General features: G+C 41.8%; 1 protein-coding gene across 1 annotated transcript in view; it reads left to right on the forward strand.

The window, feature by feature from the left end:
* Positions 1-875: 875 nt before the first annotated feature.
* CA10 (carbonic anhydrase 10) overlaps positions 876-24007 on the forward strand; it is a 188317-nt gene continuing 165185 nt past the window's right edge. The window contains exons 1-2 of the mRNA XM_048323590.1: positions 876-1127; positions 1738-2234. Of these exons, the coding sequence (XP_048179547.1) occupies positions 2174-2234 (61 nt within the window). The 5' untranslated portion in view covers positions 876-1127; positions 1738-2173. The remainder of the gene's footprint in view (positions 1128-1737; positions 2235-24007) is intronic.

The raw sequence follows: 24007 nt of genomic DNA on the forward strand, positions 1-24007 counted from the left end.
GGTCTACACGTCTCAGAGATGATGGAAATAACAACGTAGCTCTGTGGTTTCTTCTCTTCAAGATGGTTTCCTTCCCCATTCAGAGATCCAGGCATCCTCCTTTTGCTAGAATCCATACAAAGGTGCATTTTACAAGTTTGCCCTTGTTTGCCCCAAGTATGCCCAGGTTTGAGAGCTGTTTACAAACCAATCTGTTTTCAACCTATTCTGCATGCATCCCCCGCTGGAGTGTTTGTAATATGACCTCTGCACACCTGCCAAGAGCTGGGAGATCAGTTTGATACCCAAAGCATCTCTCTCCCTCCCCCTTCCCTCTGCCTTGCCGTGATCAACGAAGGCATCCGCAGTCGAAGAGGTTGCACCTTCTCACACCTGCCTTGAGCCGGGATTTTCGTTTGCAGCCCTGAGCCCCTGTCCGCTCCCTTCTTCCACTACAGCCCGAGCCATCCCGCCGGGCGCCGCGGCCCAGGGCAGCCCCCGCGCACCTCCCCGCGCCGCGCAGCACCCCAGCCCACGGCCCTCTGCCAGCGCTGCTTTGCTGCGCTCAGTTCCCCCATCCGCAGCCACGGAACCGGGCTCTCCCCGAGCTAGGTGCGCCTCTTCTCAATTTTTTTTTTTTTTCCTGGGGTGGCGGGGGAGAGCAAAATCAAACTGGCCGTACATTTGAACCCAAGTAAGCGGCATTCTCTGGAATGCACCTGCGAAGACAGCCCGGCGAACCGGGCGCCCGTGGGAGATCGGTCGGGCGTGCCCCCCTTCCGCCCCGGCGCAGAGCGGCCCCGGCGCAGAGCGGCCCCGGCGCCGCCGCCGCCCGCGCAAGCACCGCCTCCGCGGCGGAGCGCGCCCGCCGGCCCGCGCCCGTGCGCGCCGCCGCCCCAGCCCCGCCGTGCCCGCCCCTGCCGCCCGCGGGCCCCGCAGCACCGGCTGCAGCCCGGGGACATGGCCCAGTAGCGGCGGTCCGGGGAGCAGAGGGAGCTCCGAGCAGCTATGGTACCTCCCGGCAGCTGAGGTGGAGGTAGGCGGTGGCAGCCGGCGGCTCGCAGCGTGACCTCGATTTGTTTTTGGGACTGCAGGCTGGAGCGGCACGTCCGATGAGCTGGGAGAGATAAAAAGCAGGAGGATTGGGGGTAAGTAAGGGATTGCCTCAAAACTGGCAATGCTTTTTTCATTTATTTTTTTTTAATTTATTTATTTTTGGCCGGGGGAGGGAGGGGAAGCTATGCAGAACTGTTGTGCCCGGGGAATGCTATCAGATATGCACTGCAGCGCGGGCACTTCGCTAACTCTCGGTTGGAGCCTCCCGGTGCCCTTCCGCCACCAACCCGACAGAAGTTCGGGTCTGAATCTTTTTTTTCCTCTTGTTTAAATAAGTTTTAAAATACTGGCGTCCTCAGCCAAGCCACCCGGCGATGCGCGCAAGCCACACTTGATGCAGACTCCGCACTTGTGCCGTTCGCACTGGGGGACGCACACACCCCCCACCCCTCCTCCGCTGCCGCACACCCCCGTTCTCAGTTGCGGGGGGCTGCGGGGGCGCATCCCGAGGCGCATCCCGGGGCGCATCCCGGGGCAGGCGCTCGCCGCGCGGGGCAAGCCCGACCCCTGCAGTCTCGCGGCGGAGCAGCCGCGGCGCGCCGGGATTGCGGCGGGGCCGGGGAGCCGGGGCTGCGCGCTCCGAGCGCGGCGGGGGTGGCGGGGCTTGCAGCGGGTATTAATCTCTTTCCGCTCATTCTGTAGCAGCAGCAGCAGGAGGGGAATCCCCCTCCCTCCGCCGCCTCCTTGCCCGGCATGCCGGCACTGCCCCGCTGAGACGTGCCAAGAGTTTTGGGGTTAACTTGCGCCTGGCCGCCCCTGGAATAGAGACTCTCCGGATATCGGATCGGTTGGGGTTTGTTGTCTATGTCGTGTTGGGAAATCTGGTGGATTTTTTTCTCGCTCGTGGAGGAAGAGCCCGGTGCTGGCAGTTGGCTTCGTGGTCTTTTTTGGAGGGCGAAGGAGGGGACGGGATCTCGCTTGAGCCGTGCGGAGATAGAGCTCGGACATGTGTTGTCAGCACGTCTGGGGAATACAGTCTGCAAGTCCGAAAGAAAATTTGCTGGGATCGTTCAAACTGCGATATTGATTTTTGTTATTTTTTTTCGCCGAGGGATGTACTTGGCATGAGAATCGGAGGATGGAAATTGTTTGGGAGGTGCTTTTTCTTCTGCAAGCGAATTTCATCGTCTGCATTTCAGGTATGCAGCAAGCACAGAAAGGGCGAGGGAGTGGGAGAGATACCGTACAGGGTTCCCAGGCTTGCCCTTATTAAGGGGCAAGAGGTACAGTTAAACCCAGATAAAAACTGTAGTTGAAAAATCCATGAATGATGTACTGTGAGTGGGTTGTGACAGAAATCGACTCTCATCACTTCCCTCTCCCCCTTAATTCCAATACGTGTGTCTTAATTATAATACATTGGTTGCAATAGACAACACAGTGTACTGATAAAGGAGATGCTTAGAATTCCCAGCGTACTTGATTGTGATAATTATTTGCAATATTGCCATAATCCCAGAATTTCATAGCTCCTGGAGTTCTTAAACTCGGCTGATGTGCAGATCTGGAAGGGTTTGTGGTTTGTTGATGGAGTTGTCATGTTCTGGTGCCACAGTTCAGGGGCTCCAAAGGGAGGGACAACAGTAAAGAATGTGCCTCTGCTTTTAAAATGAGCTTTTCTGTGGCTGTGCTCTGAAAATTATTTTTTTTTTCTAAAAAAAAAAGCTTCATTCAGAGAGCTCTGTAGTGGCTGGAATTTTTAAGCTTGCAAAGATTTCTCTCCCTTCAGTATGTGGAAAGTCGGGTAATTCCAGTTGTCACTAGAGCTTGTCCAATTAATGAATAGGCATGGCCAGGTGTCAAGTGTAAAGGATTGGAACAATTTATTATTGGGGAAAACATTCCCTTGCAAAAGCCCTGGCTCCCTTGTTAATTTGTCATGTTGGTCATGTCAGAATAATTATGTTGTGGGAGGCAGGAGCAGGAAGGTGGCCAGTTTTCTAGTTTGGGACACTCCAGGGAGCCCCATGGGGATGCAAGCTGCCTGCATCTCCTGCTGCTCCACTTCCCTGAAGGCTGCCTCTGCCCTCCAGCCATTGCATAAGTCCAGAAATGGGAACACAAGCAGCACAGGCAGGGCACTGCTGGGGGGAGATCCAGGGTCCTGATGGACATCTCAGTGTTCAGCCTGGATGTCCACAGGGAGAGGCAGCTCTAAAGCTCTCCTGGGACCATGCAGAGATTGGCCTGGGCTGTGTCCCAGCCGCAGCCCCCAGGCAGCAGCACCTGCAGCATCCCCCCTGGCAATTTGAGCCCCACTGTGCTTTCTGCAGCACCTCCCGGTTTATCCACCCTTCCAGCCCCTGGGCTGGGCACACACGAACGTGGGAGGCTCAGCACCCCTGTTAATTTGTCCTGCCTGCACCTGTCCCAAAGCTCCTTTATTCCTGAGCAAACAGCATTGCTGTCGGCCCACAGTGTGCGTCAGCCCTCCTTCTATCCCCGCAGACTGGCACCATCTGCCACCAGGCACCCGGGTGACACTGCCAGCACCCCAGGCTGACCTTCCTCTTGTGCCCATTGGTACCATCAGAAAAATTTGCTCTCTCGCTTTTTAGAAGAGCAAAACCTGCTGCCTCTTGTCGTTGAAATCTCACACTTATCTATTTACCTCAGCGTGATGTGCCACCTGTCAAGTGCCCCTCAAATCAGGCACTTCTTAAAGTACCACAGTGGGAATGGCAAACTGCAGCTCATCGCTCTCTTGGCCATTGTGACAGTAATATCCCAAGACAGAAAGAAGCTGTCCCATTCTGTGCAGCTACTTACGCCATGCATTTAGCTATCAGTGTTCCCTGAGCTCCCGCCCTCCTTTCCTGCTCTTCAGACAGGGGAGCCCAGGCTTCTGAACCAGTGGGATCAGTTCTGCAGGGGCTCCCATCGCTCTCCATCTCCCTCTAGCACTAATACCTGATACTGTACACACTCACACCATGTCTGCTTGCTTTTTCTCTTTTTCCTTCTTTTTTTTTTGGAGGGAATAAAGGGAATAAGTGAATGGTGGGATGCTTCTGCAGCATGGTCAAAGCTGCAGTTTCAAATAATTTTGACCACATAGAGGATGTGTACATGCTTCAACCTTGTTTTCTTTTTTTCTTCTTCACAGGGATTTTTATTTTTTTTTCAGGAATCCTCACTATCTGTAGTCTTAGTAAAAAGGATTAAGATCTGTAGATATCTGACTGGCAGTAATGCTCTGTATGTTGCCTCTGCCATCCTTTTTACACTGGGTTTTGTAGCAATATTATCTAGCTGGGGTGTCTGGATAACAGTGCAAGTAGGAGAAGGTGTAATGAAGCCTGTTAAGGTATTGCCTCAGCACAGGATTGGAGACACTGTATTTTTAGCACTTCAGCACTGGTCATTCATTCAACATTTTACTTAAAAAACCCACTAGTTGAGCACTAGTGCTGCACATTACTGGAATGTGAATTAAGGAGTGTGGCAGTATTTCTTTTCTTTTTTTTTTTCTTTCTTATTCATTCAGTTGTTTCAGCATTGAAGACTCAAGACAGGTCTGCTGTACATGGATCTTTCCTGAACATTAGCAAATGCTTGATTCAGTGTCTTTTTAAACCTGTGATCTTCCTCCTGCTAATTCCAGTCATTATTTGGATTAGGGCCTATTAGGGGCTGCTGTTCAAAGGGATGATGTCATTCACTGAACTGAGCAGACTATTAAGTTATTTAATCATTATTAATAAACTTATTAAACACAGTTCAGTGTTATGTCTTTTGCTGTGTATTTACATAACATTTAAGTATAAACTATGCTGAATGTAGCACTTATGCTGTGTTTCTTATTTAAAATAAGTAATGATGAAGTTAGACAATTGATTTTTTGGTGTCTCACATTCATGAATTTCTTGGAGACTTCCTACATGGAAAACAGTTCAATCTATTAAAAAGAGGTGTATATATATTTTCAAAATATTTTATACGTAACATTTTTTATCACTCAGTTACCTGTGTGTATGAGAGATTGATTGTTTTGGAAGAAATGATACTGAGATTTAGAAATTTGGTTTTTTTTTTAATTACTGGCTCTTCCATGTGTTTGGGAAGTAATTTATCTGTGAACTGAATATTTTTGTTTTCTTGGCATACTAAATTAAGGCTTTTGCTACTTGGAATTGCTCATTTGAAAAGAGAATCTAGTTTCCTTGTGCCAGATGTAAATGAGAAATACGAACAGGCTGAAGGACCACGAAACCCACTTCTGTCCTTTAGACAGAAATGAAAGCCCTTGCTTTCCTGCAAAGTCATAATTATTCCTTTGAGTTGTAATCTCTGAGGAAAAATAGTCATGATTTGTATTATGACTTTTGAGGTTTTTTCCTTTTAACAATACTGTTCAGCATAGAAGGAGCACAGAGCAGAGGAAGTAAAGGTGTCCTGTAGACAGAATGCTGGAATAAGCCCTCAGTGGATGTTGTTCCTGTGAAGATGCAGATACTCCTGGCACAGGGATTATACTGTTTATATACAAAGAAAATAACAGTTGTTGTATGATGTCCAGAATTTCCTTCCTGAGCAGTAATACCACCAAAGACAAATTCGCATCAGTGTTCTCAGGTGGCTGTTGATCCCGTAATGGCTGTCACCTTGGCTTACACAGTTATTTGTATGAACCATGAGGAAGGGTTTTTTGTGAATTTAGATATCAACCATCAACTTCAAGCAAAAAAGCTAGGAGGTTGTTTTCAAAACTTTGCAGGAAACTTGGTTTAAATAAGAAAATGAAGCTGTTGTGGATATTGATTGAGAAGGTTTCCATGTACATTTTCTGTTAATACATCAACAAAATTATTTATAAAATCTGCATGGTCATCTTTGTGCCTTCCTATGAATTGAAATTCTACCTCTTATTGGTTTGGCTTCTGGGAGCTAATATGGATGAAAGCTGTCTTGTTATTTGGAAGTATTTTCATCCTTTTCCATGTCCTCAAGGCACAGAGGGCTGTATCCCTTTTATGATGCAACTTCTGTGGCCTGTCTGGCAGGACACAAGTACCATAAATCATGTATGATGAACTACTGAGATGGTGTAAAAAACCCCTCGTCTATCCAGGAATTCCACTGTGTATTGAGCATCTGATGTGGCATCTCCTGGCACTGGGGACTAGAGGTGGATTTGGAGCACATTTGCACTGCATTTTCTGTCTTGCTGCTTCTGCAGTCTCTGAGCTCTTCTTACCTGGCGTAACACAGAAATGTCCCTATAGGAACTCTAAATTATGCCAGGGCTGGAATTACCTGCTGAATCATGGTCTGTAAGGTCTGATAACTCTTCTTCTCATAACATCACACAACCTGAGATAATTCAAGCTAAGGTATTCTTGTAAAAGAGAAGAATATCAAAGTTCTAACGTCCAACATTAGAACAGTGAATGGTTCGTTATGTTAGGACAAAAATGTTGAAACTGTGTTAATTATCCTCAAATAGTTTCACAGAAATAGCTTTTTCTGTCACTTTTAAGTAAGATATGTAATATTCTAGGGGAAGGAATTATTCATAGCACAGATATATATATATATATATATGAAAGTGAGCACTAGGCATAAAGAAAGGTGTAACATGCAGAGGGTTTCTGGTAACGAAGAACTTTACCCTATTTTTCCTGCTTTAATACCATCTCCAGAGCTTCGTGTCTGTGGGCAAACCTTCACGCCTGCATGAGTTTGTTGATGTTACTGGAAATCCACGTGGATTCAGTCTGCCTGTTCACATTCACAGAATGAAGGGACCATAGGTTGGATCCAGAGATTCTCAGTTCCTTAGCTCTGGAATGCTTTCTCACTTCTGAGATTTTTTCTGCCTTCTCAAAAGGTGTGAAGATGTTTCTGCTTGAAAATTCTATGGAAATAGCCTTATAGTCTCCTGTAAACGTCTGCTTTTGCTTTTCCTTTTTTTGTGCGTGTCTTATTTTTCATCTTTTTTTATTTTTATTGTTAGTTTTACAGCTGGAGCGTGACCAGATAGGCGCTAAAGTGCTGAAACAACACACACATTTGTAGCTTATGTAAAGGTAGTAGAAGGTAACGTTGATGAATAGTTTTTGCACGTACTATGCTGAGCTATTTTCCATCCAATAAACTGGTGGAAAGAAGCTGGTTATTGCTGCTATTCCTTTCCAAATCCCAGTGATGTAGATACCCAGTTTTCAAACCTCTTCACCTTGTTGTGTTGCCTCATTGTAATCCAATTGAACTAGATACCAAGCCTCCAAGACAAAATTATTAAAATCAGGGATCAAACCTAACTCAAATAAGCACTCTCAATTTAAGGGTGGTCTTTAAAATGCAACTGAGGTTATAGAGAAGTTTTACCCTTTATATTTTTGGAAAGTTTTCAGTTTTTGATTCTACAGCAGCTAGATTTTAAATACAGCAAGGATTGAAGTGGCTTTCCATTTGCATTATGAATATTCCTTGTATATGAATGAACAAGGAATTCATGCTTTCTCCGAAAGACTGGTTTTCTCTCTGTTGCTACTGGTCGCAGTATCACTTTCTTTCTTGGTTGAAAGGTGGTAATTTAGCTGAGGAGGAAGTTGCTGTTTTCATCGTTACTGATTGTTTATGGCTAAACTTAACATGGCAAAGAGTGAAGGGGATGATTGGCCCATCTGGGCTGTTAGTAGATAACTATATAAAACTGTTCCATCATTATGTCATTACCAGCTCAAGCAGCAGACAAAACTACATGGCAGTTAGTTATGGACAACACTGAAATACTGTGATAAGTGTTATTTTGCTCCTGTTTTGTTTTTATCATCACTGTACACCGGGCTGGAAGGAATAGGAAATAGCAATCAAATTTGAATTGACTTGTTCAGAGGCAACACTGGACAATGGGATTGCATTTCCATTGTAATGCCATCAGAAAGTACAAAAGGGCCAGGACAGTATCAGTTAGCAAAAAAAGTTGCACTGTGGTAGATAAATTGAAACATTAATGGTAAATAAATAGGAAGTAATTTTCTTCAAAGGATAATAATCTGGCATTTGAGAGAGGGGAGGCTTTATAGCCAAACCTATTTACAGTTGAATTCAAAGTAGTAGAGTATTTTATTGCTGGTTTAACCACTGATAGTTGAAAAGCTAAGGGTCTTTTAATGGAATTTCTTAGAGATAAAATGGCAAGTTATTATTGTCATGAAAATAGATGACTGAAACATTGTAGAGCTGTATCCTGTGTAGTGCCTTTCTGGTGATGTAGTGCCTCATTCATGTGCATGGGTGTTCACAAGTGCAAACTTCCAATTTGCCAAGATGGCAAAATTTGTCATGCAGTGCTTAGCAGGTGACAGCTGAGGTAAAGGTAACCTAGATTTACACCCACCCTAGAAGTCCTGGCAACTCCCAAAAATGTTATAAAGGGCTTTGGTGTTAATGAAACTTGGGCCTTAAAAATTGCAAAAGTTGAACTGTCAACAATTAGAAAAGCTTTAGATGACAGATGTCTGTGCTCCTGTGGGGTGCCAGGTACAGCCCATCAGGATCACAGCCCTAAAATATTGAATTTACTTTTACTCATCTTGAACAATGGAAGGTGGTAAGTTTCCACATACATTGCATTCTGAAATCAGTGGTCAGAACTAAAGAAAAGAAATACTTCCATTGTCAGATGTATGTTTCCACATGAAAACATTTTTCTTTTGATTTCATGGATCTGTACCATTTGTATTTCTGTAGTAAAAATAGCATTAAACTTAAATGCCCCACAGTTTTATCTTTTCTTATATAGTTTCCAGAAAAATACCACAGCAGCTGTAAGCCACAAATAACTAATTAGGATGTACTTTTTAGTAAGATACTAAAATAAGCATAGAGCTAAGATTATATCCATAGGGTTATTTGTTCATTTGGACAGTCTTTTTTCCTCCCTTCATCATTAGTCCTTAACTTGGTCAAGCTTTAAGTATGGAATGGAAAGAATCGTGCACTGACTCGACCAAAGTGGCTTCTAAGCACATGCATGGAGGAGGCAGCTAAGCAACGTTATCCTTTTTTTTTCCCCTCTAAATGTGTTGGCATCTCTATGTTTTGGAAGTAGCAGTTGAGTAGATTAATTTAGAGGGAAACGTGGTTTCTGAAAAATCATCTCTTGTCCTTTTTGTGGGTTGTTTCCAACTGAAATTCTTTCCTGCTGTTAACTACTATAGAGCCCTCTTCTGCTTCAGGAGTAGTTCTAAGATGATTTTTTGCTTTGCCAGCAGGACTTCTACGGATTATTAATGCTAAAAGAAAAAGATAATGAGTGCTAGTGAAGGGTCTTTTGTACATATGAATATGGAAAACAAGTGTTGGAAGTGATGTTGAAGTGGCTATGTCCTCCAGCAAACCCTGCTGTTCCCGGTAGGATGGTGCTTGGGTAGCTAAGGGAGCAGGTCAGGAAGGGTTCCTGCTGCCACAGCTGAAGTTTGTTTGGCAAGGTGATATTCTTGGGCTGCTAGAAAGAGCATTAACTTGGATTTGCCATCATGGCAGAGGAAAGAAACTTCAGGAAAAAGGTGGTGCTGAAGATTTATATATTTATATATTTATACGTGCTGGTAAGAAAGGATAACAATACTTCAGTAGCATTCCTGAGAGGGAAATTTTATGCAGAATGAGGTATTTGTTTCTACATCAGTGGAATGCCACTTGGAGTTGAGGTCTGCTACTTCCCACGTAGGAAGCTGCTGCTGCTGGAAGGGAAAGGTGTTTGACCCTGTGGTGGCCCTAAGGCCACTGCTGGAAGGGAGACGTGCTTGAGTGACCCACACTGGTCCTAATCCTACTGCTGGGGAGTGTGTAAACACTGACTGACAGGCGAGTTCTCTGAATGGGACTGCTTGTCTGAGTTTTTCTATGAATGGAAGGTATGAATGAGAAGAGCTTTGCATTGTATTTCAGTTAAAAAGAATTTTGGTGTCAGTTTTTGGGGAATACACAGTGTTGGCCGCGCTTTCACAGATGGAGAAGCTGAGGTAAAATGTCATGTGGAAAGTCAGTCAGCAAGACTTTGAGTAGTTGCAGTCCATTTTCACTCTCACTTCTGCCTTGTAGCACAAGGATTGCCCTTACCCCATGTTTCTGGTTGGGGTGTGGGGCTGGATCCCCTCAGTGAATGCAGGTCACAGAACGGCCCCTGGTGCATCCCCTCATGGGCTGGATCCTCCTTCTCTGTGCCTCTCTACTACAAGGTGTTTGTTCTCCTTAGCATACATGCAGTGAAGTTATTGTGAAATACAGTTTTGGCATACATAAGAATTAAATCAATTCGAATTTACCTTAAATTGGTTTCCAGGAGTTAGTGTGATATTAAGGTAAAATTCAGATCCAGACAAGGTTCCTCCATAAACGTGTGTTATTTAAATTCTGTTTAAATTATTAACATTCACTCAGTTGGCCTTTTTCTGGTTCTATTTGGGCTGTGAGTAACGAGTGGGTTCCTCCAAGTACAGCACTTTTCTGCCTCGTGTTTCACATCCCCTCAGTGTGGGTGTAGGTGACAACACACAGTAAAGGGCACCAGAGATTTTGGTCCTAAATTTTCTCTTTGAAGTTTGCTCTCAGCAGCCTAACAGGTGCCTTTCTATACTGGAATTCTTGGATATACTGTGAACACATATGTGAATTTGTTTTGAGGGGTGAAACCTCACCCCAGGGCATTTTGCCCATCCTGTCTGAACTCCTCCCAGTTTTTATTTTGCATTATCCTCACCTGGCTTCAACATTTGTGGTGTTTTGGGGTTATTTTTGTTCATATTCATATGTATAAGCGTGATCTTATTGTCGTAGTGATTTTTGTGCTTGCTGGAAAACAAAGTAATCTACAAGGACTCCACAGTCTTCTCCTGCTTGCCCAGACAATACTGAGGGTACTGTGTGGCAGTAATTCCAACTGGGATTTAAAGTTATCTGCAGATGCATAATTTTTATCTTCAGTAGCTGCCCTAGCACTCTCTCTAAGTTGTTAACAATTCATCTTTGCCAGTCTGTAATTGTGCCTTTGCTCTAGAGTCACAGGTATTTTAGCTCACTGTGAAACAGGATGGAAAATAGAGTAATAAATAATATGATTTATTTTATTAGGTAGCATAAGTATGTTTCCATACTTGCAAGCTAAACACTGAGTCATCCTCTTTACATTTTATTTTGATACATTAACAGCCAGATTCAGCAAAATGCAAAACTTAAAAGACATGTTTAAGTGTTCTGCTGAATCTGAGTCTTAATATGTAATTGTATAAAACAGCTTAGATTAAGGATGTGCTGAAGTGCTTTGCTGAAGCAAGGAGTAGCAGTGGTATAATACATGAATAATACAAAATCTTTGGAAAAGCCCAGCTAAGATGAGCAAAAATTTTCATAATCTCTCTTTAAATTACGCAGTTGTATAGAAAATAGGTTATTATCTGAGTAAAATAATCTCACTTCTTTGTGTGGTAAAGCAAAGATGCAGACTTTTCTACAGTGATTAGCATAGCAAGAGAAACTGTACAATTAGAATTCATATAAACTGGATTGTATTTTGTTAATTCTCACTGTATGGATGCCCTGAATGAAACAAACACTATCTTCCAAAATAGTAAACACAACCAAAAGACTAAAAAGTGAAGTTACAAGAGGTGAGTGGCAATATGCAATGTTTTTCATATGTGAATTTCTGTTCCACTTTCTTCTCAGCACGAATTTTAGGTTTCTCTTGATTTGACCTCAAGTTCTGATATAAAGAGGACATCCAGTGGGATGGGGACACACCTGTGGACCAGGTGGTACCTACAGGGATGTTTGGGACACCTCATGCCAGTTTTGTGCAAGCAGCTGGCAGAGTTTAGATTGGATAAGCAGGGTTTAGTCAGACTGAGAGAAAACTGTTTGGGGGGGAATATAAAAAAATATTTGAGTCTGTCCCTCTGTCTGGGATCAAGCAAGGCAAACATGTCCTCTCCACTGCTAGTGGCATATTCAGTCTGTGTCAGCAGAAGAATTCCTCATGTTTTAAATGAGGTAAGGCTCATTTATAATATTGTGAATCAATTTCTACCACAAGCAAAAAAGTTTTGTACTCTTTATAAAAACAGCTGGACATCTCTGCAATACATTTACATCATATTTGTGTATTTGGATTCTATCTACCAAAGGGCACAGAGCTTGCAGACTTGCTCCTTTCTCTCCTCCAGCCCTTGTCCTACTTTGGCACTAAACAGCAGCAAGTAACTCTCAAAACTCTCCCATTTTTAGTTCCCTGCTCTATGTAACTGGGACCTTCTGTGTCTGCTGTGGTTTTATGTCTTGAAATATTTATTTACTTTGCAGTGATAAAAGAGCATTTCTGACTACAAGGTAGCCAGTATCTTCCTTTTAATGCTCCTGAAAAGGAACCTGTGGCTCAGATTTGAGACCACAGGTAGTAACAGCTGAATTTGAATCTTTTTTGCAAGGTCTGTCTTTTAATGGCTTCTTGCTGATAATTGTTGTGGAGGACTAAGTGATGAAATGTGTCTTGATCACTTAATATCATCATATTACTGGTCATTTAAGAATTGATTCTAGTCACTGAATACTCCAGAAGTTAATATCTTTGAAATAAAGCATTCTTATATTTAAAACCAGAGTAGATGATGCAATACTATTGCATTATTTTTAAAACTGAAGTTTTTTTGGATATAACTTTCACTGATATTATATAAACTGCACAGAAATAATCTCCTGGTATTTGCGTGGGATGACAGTCGTCAATTCCTACATGTTTATTTGAAATCTTACATAGAAACAAAAAGTATTTGTTTTAGACAACTTTGTTTTGGACACTTTGCCAGGAAAGAAAAGAAAAGAGAAAAGAAAAGAAAAAAGAAAAGAAAAGGAAGGAAGGAAGGAATTTGGAAGGAAGGAAGGAATTTGGAAGGAAGGAAGGAAGGAATTCGGAATGAATTCGGAAGGAAGGAAGGAAGGAAGGTAGCTTTGTTAATAAAAAGTGCAAAATAAAATCTTCTAAATCAGCTGTTAGTTTGGGGAGGTGATATGCAGTGGAACTGCTCAGCCAAAAATGCTGGCCTAGAGTTTAGTTAGGCATAAGCAGAGGTCTCTTGGTAAATAGTCCCACTGGAAAGATGCTGTGACCTCTGCTGAGGGGATTCAGGTGTGGGAGAGAACTGTGCTCAGGAGCTTTACTGGTCACATGTCAGAATGATTTTCAATCACTTTGGTTATTGCTGGATTAAAATTGAGGCTGCAGAGATTAATGGTCTGTTGTTACTAATCCACTAAACCCCTGTTCCTGGATCTTTTAAATTGACTGAACCTATAGATTGTTAAGTAACTGAGAGATATGGATTTGTAATGGTTTTAATTGTCTTTCTTCATGTTTGGTGTCAGAAGTATCCTGTTATTTATTTATTGCTCTTTGAGACTGATCCTGGCTATTCTTGAATGGAAGTGAACTTTATACTTTATTTCCCCTATTCTATAGTACACTGAGTGTGTGTACCATTCCTAATAAATGTGGATGAAGAAAGTGTTACTATGTTTATATATGAGCTGGCTTTAGTAGAAGCTAAAATAAGAACTATAGAAATTAAATGTTGGTTTTACGTTGTGGTGCCACTGTCCCTAACTGTTAAAACAGCCCCTGTGTCCCTTCAGTCTGTCTGCCATTAACAGGGGTGGTTCTCACCATAGGTGGGTTTTACTGACATTTGAAGATGTGGCCAAAGTCAAAATGGCTGTTCAAGCTTTTGAGGAATTATGTTTTCTAAACTATCAGTATTTGGAGTGTCAGGGCCCAGGGCTTTTCTCAGAGATCTAGCACCATGAGACAAGAATGTCTGGACTTACTTTCAGTACTTAAATTCTGTGCAGGTATAAAAAATATTCCCCAGGTAAAAAACAATGTACAAATTAAAAAAAAGTAAACACAGAGGAATGAAATAAAGAAACCATCCATCTACTGAGACATGAGGTAACTTTGGACACTACAGTGCAGTGGTTTGGGTTTCAGCAGGGGTCTGAGAGTTTTAACAGGTCTCCATCAGTGTAGTATGGGAGAGACAGAAGTTAGGGCAAAGGGAATAGGCTGTGGAAGAAACCAGACTGTGATTGTGGCTGGGAGAGTTTGAGGGGCATTTAATCTGTAGGAATGGCTTTACATGAGGTAAGGAAAGGGATGGAGCCCCTTGTGTGCGTGTTTTGGGCTCTATTTACCACATCTGTATGAAAGACTTCAAACTGGAATTGGTTTTTGGCTTTCATGTGTTTGCACTTTGGTGCAATACCCCATGCTAAAAGTAAAATTAAAGAAAGAAGGATTTAATTTTGAGTTCTAGAAGAATGCAAAATACACTCTTCCAAATTACTTCCTTTGATGCAGGGAGCTGAGTACCTGGTGCCCGCCAGAGTGGTGTGGGCATACACAATCTCTGCATGACATACAGAAGGGGTTTTTTATTTTTGTTTTGATTGAATAAATAATGACAGTCTGTATCTAAACAACTAGGTTTTGGTGTTTATTTAAACTTCAGTGTGACTATCTCCTTAATAGGAAACACGGTGGAATTATCACCTAATTGTATCTTGCTTTGAATGGGGTTTTGATTCCTGTCTTTCTGTGATGAAAACAAGCAGAGGTTTTTTGCCTCTGTTTTCATTGCAGAAGTTGTGAAACAGTCAGAAGAAAGTATATTTTTGCATTTTAACTGCACTTGAAATAATCTGCTTGGAAAAGGGAAGTAATCTCTCTTTGTAACTTGCATAAATTAATAACCCATTAAAATCACTGAAAAATAATGCATTTCTTATTTAAAGGGTCAGTATGTCATGACATTTGATGATTATTAAATTACTACAAATGCATTCTACATGTTTGTACTAGCATACAGCAAGGTAATGTGGCTTTAACATTATAATTGACTTGAACTCTGCCAGGGAATTCCTAGGATTAAAATAAACCCTTTATTTCATGCAACCGTCTCTGTTTCTGAACCCTGGTGACTTGGCTTATTCTTTTGCCTTCTGGTTATCTCAGTAATAGTATGTCTTGATTAAGGACTGCAAGGAGCTTTTGCATCTGTTCTTGTCACAAAGCTCTGTAGGATAAAGTAGGCCAAAGACACCTCATCATGCAAACTATGGACCTCCAGTTACGTCTTGCCCTCCAGATTTAATGTTGTGTTCAGGTAAAATTGGGACTATGGCAGTAAACCCAAAGCACTTAAATGAATTTTTGGCAAGCTTTCTTGAGGAAGAAGAAATTAATAATAAAAGACTGAAATGTATGTGACTGGATGAAGAAAATGAAGTTTTTGTCCTATCAGCTATTAGGAAATACTGTCCTACTTTCCTGTATAGGAAATACTTTATGTAAATCAGCATAACTCAAAAGAGCTGTTCTAGTTTGTTAACAAAGGAGCAAGCCCAGAGCTTAGATCCTGCAGGTTCAGATCCTGGGATGAGGCATTTTGGTGAGCCTGACTTTTGATCAGAATATGCTCACTAGCTCTGTTAACCTGAATTGTGTATTGCCTGGTTGTAATCCAGTTTCAAGACTGACTTAAATATTGTAACTCTTGCAAAATAAACATGTAGTCTGCTCGTTTTCAGGGATTTGTTTTTACAGCAGTCATACACAGAAAAATTGATTATTGATGGTCCATTTTTCTAAAGCTTCTGCCATCTCTTGCACTTTTGGTATTGCTGTTTTTTTCTCAGTTGCTCTTAGAGGCAGTATTAACAGATGGTAGGCATTGCTCATTAAATCTGCGTCTACACCTCTCCAAGGACTGCAAAGATGTTGGGAAACAGACCATGTTATTGTAGTGATTGCTTAGAAGCCTGGAACTAACTGTGCTATTCCTAAGCAGTTTTCAGTATCAATAGATTTTGAGCTGTTGCTATAGAGTATAAATATATTGGTGAAATGATTCTAACTTAGCAGATACGTACATCCATCTCCCTCATTTTTCATTCTGCATCTGAAATGAATTGACATTTTTCTGGTGGCCACTAGTAGTGAATCTGCTCTCAAATCAACCCTGCCTGAAATAGCTTTTCCTAGTGCTTTTTTCATTGGGATCTTTACATGTTATTTTAAACACCTTGTCTAAGAGTCTTCAACAATGCAGAAATGCTGAGCTCCAAAATACGACGTGAGGTCCATACTGTCGCTTATAACTAAACAACTCTGTGAGAGGGATCATTAAGCTCCTCATAGACATCTTTTAAAAAAACCTGGTTTGAGGCTGATAAAGAACAAAAGCAAATTCTCACGGATTGGGTAAAATGTCTTGTGTTTCTTCCATACTTGCTGTATTTGTGCTTTGGCAGCGTCACAGTCAACAGCTCTTCCCTTTTATCTAAATGACTTTATGCTGCACATAAAACCTATATATGTGTAACCCTTAGTGGCCCACCTCCATATCCATGTTACTTGAGCTGCCTTTCCTTTCCCTTGAGGTCACTTTCTCTATAATGCTGAGCTCTTCTTGCTGCCCTGTCCCCAGTGGTGACACACTGAAGAGATGAAATCAAGAGATGTTCCATGGAACATCTTCCATCTGCCTCGCCCTGCATGTGCTTTTGCTGAAGAGGCTCTGCTGTGCGAGTTGAAAGGGTGTCATGCCAGTGTGGAATTCACTTTCCATATGTTTCTAAATTGGTGGGGAGAGATGCAGAAACCCAACTAGCAGATAAGAATTCTCATTTCGGCTCCTTGATTGCTCTGATTTGGAGCTGATGGGGTTTGACTGGCAATCCCAAACACATCAATATAACCAGAAATAGGGTGCTCCCTCCTTGTTCCTCTTAAGCTTTTCTTTTCTTTAGTAAAGTGCTGGATCAGAAAGGTTAAGTTATTGTTGATTCCATGGTTCATGGAGTGTTAAGATTTAGTTCCTGTTCATTTCATAGCTGACCTGTGTTAAGGATAAGGAAGCTCAAATGTGGATACTGCATTAAGTGGAAATGAAATCTACCCCTACCGTGTTTACAGAAAGAAAACAACCCTTCTGTGTTTGAAGTAGGCACAGCAAGGAGTAGAAATCCAGTAATGTCTTCTAGAATTTTGCATTTGTTGTTTATGATTTTCTGTTTTCTCATGTTCTGAAAGCAAAGTCTAAATGAAAAGGTATTTTAAATTAATCAGTTTCAATAAAGGGCTACAAAATACTGTATAGGCATTCCTAGGATGAAGTTAGCCTGGTTTGTATTAATTTAGTTTATTTATTTGGAAGATGCTGAAGTGAATCCAATAAAACCAATCTAAATCTATCCAGTACAATTTCTGACCATAGACAAGAGGATTGTCTACCTTCTATGCACATTTTTTCTGGCAATTTACAATATACTCAGGGAGATTTGCAATATGAAGGAGCCATCTGAAGTAGCAACAATAAGAGATTTTTTAAGTCGCCAGCATCCAAAAAATGAAGAGTGGGACTGATATAGATTAATAGGGAGAGTGCAGGTAATGGAAGATAGCACTGAGATTGGGTGTTCCATAGTGCACTTTGCCAGAAACAAATAAGAAAGAGCATTGATGACAGTCCACTTTCCTAACTGCTTTTGGTTCTGGTTCTAAATAGTTAGGAATTGGATTGGTAGCTCCTATGGGAACAAGACAATCCCTTTGTCTGAAGAACCACAGAGATAAGAGGTGTAGAGACCCTGACTGTTCAGTCATCAAATCTTGATTATTTTTTTAAAACCGTTAACTTGGAGCACAGAAGCTGCCAGAATCCTTGAAGACAGAATTGTTAATAACTTAAATGCTGAAGTTCTCCGCTGTGTTGCCGTTGACCTTCGAAGAGTCTGACTGCTTACTGAGATTATTTCATTAGTATTTGCACATTGACTTCCTGCCAAAAAGTCAATCTGCTTTTCCTTCGCATGGTTTTGTTATTTGAAGGTCTTCAGCTGTGGAATAAAATCTGGTATGTAACAAAGAGCTGGCAGAGTTGGAAGCTTGCCAGTAAAAGCCTTCCCAGGTTAAACTCTGGTGATGCTGAAATATTACAAGTGTTTTATGTGGCCTCCTTTCCCTTGTGCCTTACCTAACATCCATGTTTCTGAAGAAGGGCAACAGTTAGTTTTAGTTCCCACTGTCCCCAAGAGAATCTTCTACTTGCTATCTACAGGGTGGAATTTATTTTAACTTGGGAGCTTGACTTTGCTTTTGTTTTTTTACCAGCCTCGAAACAGTTGGTTTTTTTTTTTCATATATGTCTGTGATGAGCTTAATGATCCCTCTCACAGAGTTGTTTAGTTATGATATAAGTGACAATATGGACCTCATGTCATATTTAGGGACTCAGCATTTCTGCATTATTGAATACTCTTAGACAAGGTGTTTAAAATAACATGTAAATATCCCAATGAAAAAAGCACTAGGAAAGGCTATTTCAGGAAGGGCTGATTTCAATTCATTTCAGATGCAGAACGAAAAAGGAGGAAGATGCATGTACATCATCTCTTCCTTTTAGTCTCTTTCCACTGGTTTTCTCCCTAAAAGGAGAGGAAGGTCAGAATGTCACCTGAAAGATCTGGATGGAGCTATCAACCTCCCATAGGCAGTTAAAGATGTCTGAGCCATGGATGTCCTATTTACTGAACCTACAGGGCTGAGATCAAATTTTTTTTATGATAGACAGAAATTGATGATCCTGTCAAATACTTGGAGCCTGGAGGACAATGGTATGTTTTATAACTTATTATTAGGCTCTGAGTTCCATCCTTTAGTCTACTGGCAAGGCCTGCCTTCCACAAGGGATGCACTAAAGTAATTCTCATGTTCCAGTCCAATGGAGTAAACAAAGAGCTGCAATCTGCAAATGTTGCAGAATCAGGATGAGTTTCAAGGAGAGCCCAATTAGAAGCATATGAAGGCAGCCTGGCCTGTCTCCCTGGAATAGGGCATGCCTGACTGTGGGTATTCATCTGCTGCCTGACAGGATGGAACTCTCCTCCTAATTGGAGCTTTTGGATGCTACTACAGCCTAAATGACATTCTGCACAGTAAGTCAGCACAGCTCCACTGATCTTACTAAATATATATCTGAGTTGTCCTAGCTGGAGGCTGCCTCTTCCTAGAGGTGAGAGCTGTGAGGATTATTCTTCTCAGTTATTCCTAAGTTGATTCAGTGGAACCTCTGGCTCAGGAGATTCCTAAACCTCTAGCTGTAATGGCAGGAAGGTTTAAAATTAAGGATCTCCCTTTCCTGCCTATTTTTGTGTTCTTTTTTTCAACATTTTGCTGCTTACTAGTGTAGTTCCCAAACTTGTTTCCACCTGCATCAAGGGCATGGAATAACTGGAGATGGAGCAGCTTTGAGGAAAAAAAGCTGAAAAAGCTCAGCTCCTGTGTCCCCTGGTTCTGTCCATGCTCCTCAAGTGTCCTTTCACTGCTGTAACTGCAGATCTAGGGACTCACTTCCCCAGGCATATCCCCTCTCCTACTCCCAGGAGCTCTTCAGTAACCCACTCTTAAAGGAAGCACTTGAGTCTCATCTCCTGGGTTCTTCCCAGGTTGCTTGATCTGATCTGCTGTTGTTCTTTCATATAAATCACATTCACACTTATTATGGTTGCAAATATTATGCCCACAGATGCACACCACATCACACACATGCATAGATTTGCATATATGAGCGTGATAAAAATGGAGTCGGCATCTGAGGGAAACAGATTTCCTTGGTAAGCTCAAAATAAGTTCCAAAAGCCTACGTCTTATCAAATGAAGGGCTTTGGGCTAGATTTTGGGATCTGCTATAACTGGGAATGGCTGGGTGAAGACAGGGGTGGGCAGATGAACAGACACTTGCTGTGGAGGAGATTGTGCCCAAAGGCGAAGCTTTGGAATGGTGGAGGCAGAAAGAGGGGAGAAAATGAGTCTGAGAGAGTAGTGAGGTGAGGGAGAAAGACTGGAAAGACCTCATTTTGTAATCTCTTGGTAGGAACTAAGTTAGGCTATTTGGTAAAGGTTTTTTGTGGTTTTATTTGGTTTTCTTAAAAAATTAGAGGAGAAGCAACTGAGGAATTTGTACATCTTCAGAACCAAAGTTGTCTTAACACTTTAGAAATTCCATTGCAAAGGTTGTGTGGGAAAAGACACCAATTTAGCATGTTCTTGTTTTAATGCAGAGGTTGTGGGATGCAGTGAATAAAGCAAGGGATTGCAGGAAGAGGAAAAGATAGTCACAAAGGAATTTAAGGCTTATCTAGAGAATAGAATTTTATCACTGTCTCTGGCAGAATTTGTGTTGCTTGGCAACACACTTTAATCAAACTTTTTGAAGGTGGTCACTAATTGTGTGTTCCTAGTTTCCTCCAAGGCCTGATCTGGAGAAGTGCTGAGTATTTACAGCTGAAACAGGTCAATGGGAGAAATATCTTTTATGTACCAAATGATCTGCAAGTCTAAATCCTGTAAAAGTGTACATTGGGGCTATCAATTGTCTACTAAAAGGTAGAGAATCTTTCTCTGACTCTGGCATTCATTTGCACATTTGAAGAAAAGGGACACCACCTCTTCGGGAATGTTCAGGGAATGAAACATTTTGGGAGTTTGAACTGTGGGCTAAAAATCCATGATACTTCTACCCTGAAGTGCCAGGAAGCCTGGCTGACGTAGCCTTTCATGGCCCTGCCTGGTTGGCTTCAGTTAATGAGCCTTTGAGGGTTTTCTTCTGCACTGAGGGTCTCAGCAGCAGCCCTTTCTCTCTAGCTCAGTCCTCAGTGACAGGGTGAGGGGAAAAAAACCTCAAACAGCCATCTTATGGAAAGCATAAAACAAAGCCAGTCCCCTCCTTTTATCCAGCTTTTCTACTTCTACTTCAGAGCTACCAGCCTCAGCTGAATTTCTAACAGATCATCTGACCTAGGGACCATTAGGTTCTTCCATAATTGTTGGGTGCAGATCTGGGTTCAGATCATGTTCTGTTGAAGTCATTGTGGATTTGACCACACTGCAGCAGAGGAGAAAGAAGATCAGATCCTTAACAAGACAGCTTTTGTCTCTTGCTCAGCAGAGATATCACAGCCTTGTAAGGACAGCAGTCCTCTTGGTTGCTGTGGCTTAGAATGAAGGTTGGAAACCTGTTCCTTCCTGGAGTCCAGACAGGTCTTTTGGTATCTTTTTTGAGGGGAAAGAGAAAACACTAAAATTCATCTCATTTTTGTCATGTTACTATAGGATACTGCCAATGTGACTGTGGGCTGTAAGTAATTTAGGGGCTTCATCCAGCCCCTAAAGTGCTGTTTAATTTGTGTATTGAAGATCAGACCATCCAGCTCCATTAATGCATGGAAGAGTATTAACAAATTTCTATGTTAGCATTTTATAAAAGGATACCAGCACGTGTAGGAGGTAAGTAAGACATGTTCTATTCTCATCCATTAGGAGTGACTGTGGTTCTTAATTCAGAGCCTGGAGAAATGTAAGCTATTAAAGCAGTACTTCCTACTTTACAATACCTGTTAGTCTAATATCTCAAAATATTTTCCACTACTCATTATACAGAAATAAAGAGATGCTGCTGCTCAGGGTGCACACACCTCTCTGGCTAGGTCAGAGATGGTTGACTCACAGTTCACTGCCAAATCAGAATGGTCATGCTTTGCACTGCATTTCACAGAGATAATTGCCTAGACAAACTATAAAGTAATGAAAAAGCTTCCTTGAGGGTCTGGAGGCTTCCAAGGTCCAAATCTTGTATCATTCTTAATGCAGATTTATGTGAGGCAGGGCAGCTTGGAGCTCAAATAGGGTAAATTACACCAGGTTTTATCATGTTACTTAAACCCAATACAAACGTCTCTTAACATTTTAAGTGGATTCTGACCTCATTTATGCTGATTTATGGTTGAAATTGTATTTAGAGTTGTGACACTAACCCTGCTAGTACTGTACCGGTTTCTTTTGACTGACTTCACATGAATTGATGGAGCCCCTCTGGGTGTCCACACAAGACTCTGACTTAATGAGAAACAGTGCCAGGGAGAAGGATGATGATGAATATATGATGATTAATACAAAATTCCTGTTTAGGATGATAATTATCCTAAGGAAATAGGCCATTCTATGTCTCTCATGTCATTTACTACTGTCAACCACATTTCACCACAGCACCAGTGCAGATCATGCCACACTAAATTCAAGAATGTTGCTGAATGCAGATGGAAGGGAAGTGGTGCTATTGTTTAAGCAGGCTTTTGGAGTCTAGGGTTAATTTCTTTTTCTTAGTCAGTCTGTCTTTAGCATTTTTTGTCACTTTTTTTACAGCCATGGTGAATGAAAAGTTGTTCAGGGGAGAGGAGAAAGATTGGCACTTAGGATCAGTGGTGGCAGGATTTCAGAATTGTTGTGCTTTTTGAGACAGTTGAAATTTGCTGAGCTTCCAGATCACCTTGACATTTACTCAAATTCCAGCAGAGTTATCTGTGGATTCCCACTGTGTTTCATAGCAACAGGATGGGGAATGCCTAACATTTTAATGTGTGCTTAGCCTCTGATCTTTGACAGGTCTGTAATTGTGTATTGAAAATTCTTTAAAGATGTCTGATGAAAAGTGAGTAGTGATCACTTTTAGATGATCGACTTAATTTCCAAAATGGAATGTCTAGTCTTTGGGGGTTTGTTTGTTTTAATACTCAGTAATGTAGCTTGATGGCCCACAAAACCCTACTTTTTTTTTTTTTTCTTTTACTCTTTGATGTAAAATAGCTACTTAAGGAATTAAAGGAAAGAATATATTGACATCCTTATGTGGTAGAGTTTGCTAAATGCCTGTCATGCCAAAGTGTCATTTTACTCATGCCAAATTCACCAAAAAGTTGTGAGATTGAATTAAATAACACCCAAAGGAGAAAAATTGTTCTTTTATCATGAGCTGTTTCTGGGATAGGGGAGAGGGAAGGGTGTGGATCTCCTTTCTGCTCAAATCCAATCCAGTGTTATCCCTACAAAGACTGTTAGAATAAATACTGCCTTACAACTGGCTGGGATAAATATTGAGCATTACTGGATTGCCATTGAAGAAAAGCGTTTTTTTAGAAAGGCTGAACCCAAAATTTATTATTTTTTGGGTAGTCTCCTGGTTCTTTGGGAGTAAACAGATACTACTTATTTCATTACTATCAGAGGTTGTTTTGTGCACTGTCCTGACATCTCCCACTGGCAGAAAATAATGAGATAAAGTAAGTATCACCATTGTGTGAATGTGCTGCTGGCATAGCCCTGTATCCAACCAGCAGAGCTGGGCAGCAGCAGCACAAATCCAGTGCCACATTCTTCAGATCTTCTTTAACCCAGCTGAGGGTTGAGAAAGTCGAATTAAAGAAATCCCTCCTCAGAAAGAGAGATTCTGATACATATGGGTCACAAAAAACCTTGTGCTTGTTCTGTACTGGGACTGGGTGCATATTTGAAGTTTTCAGGAGAATTCCTACCTGAGTGCTGAGTGCTTTGGAATGCGCCTGGTGTAAGCTGCTGTGAGAGCACCATTTATCAAAGTGTCGTGTTCTGCAGAGTGCTGCGTCAGTCTTGTTAAATCTGATTAATCATCACTTGGACAAGAAAACTCTTACACGGGCTGCTGGCATTACTGAGAGTTATAGACTCAAACTCCTTATGCTGTGCCAGTAAGAAGACCATAAACATGCATGAATTGGAGAACCATGAGGTGGAAAGAGGACATGATCTAACTCTGTGAGCTGGAGACACGTACAGAAGGGATTTGGCCACAAGTCTGACAGTCAGAATAGTTTGAAGCAGATGCAGCCTTGATTAAACTGTTTGTTCTCCAGTGCAACAATGGGGTCTGTCAAGTGACCTGTATTTTACGCTGATTCTACCATATGACTGCAGCAACTTTCTGGAGGGGCTTAAAAAAAAAAAAAAAAAAAGACAGTCTTATCAACATATTGCTGCACA

The sequence above is a fragment of the Corvus hawaiiensis genome, chromosome 19 (genome assembly GCF_020740725.1).
Source record: "Corvus hawaiiensis isolate bCorHaw1 chromosome 19, bCorHaw1.pri.cur, whole genome shotgun sequence".
NCBI classification, from domain to species: Eukaryota; Metazoa; Chordata; class Aves; order Passeriformes; family Corvidae; genus Corvus; species Corvus hawaiiensis.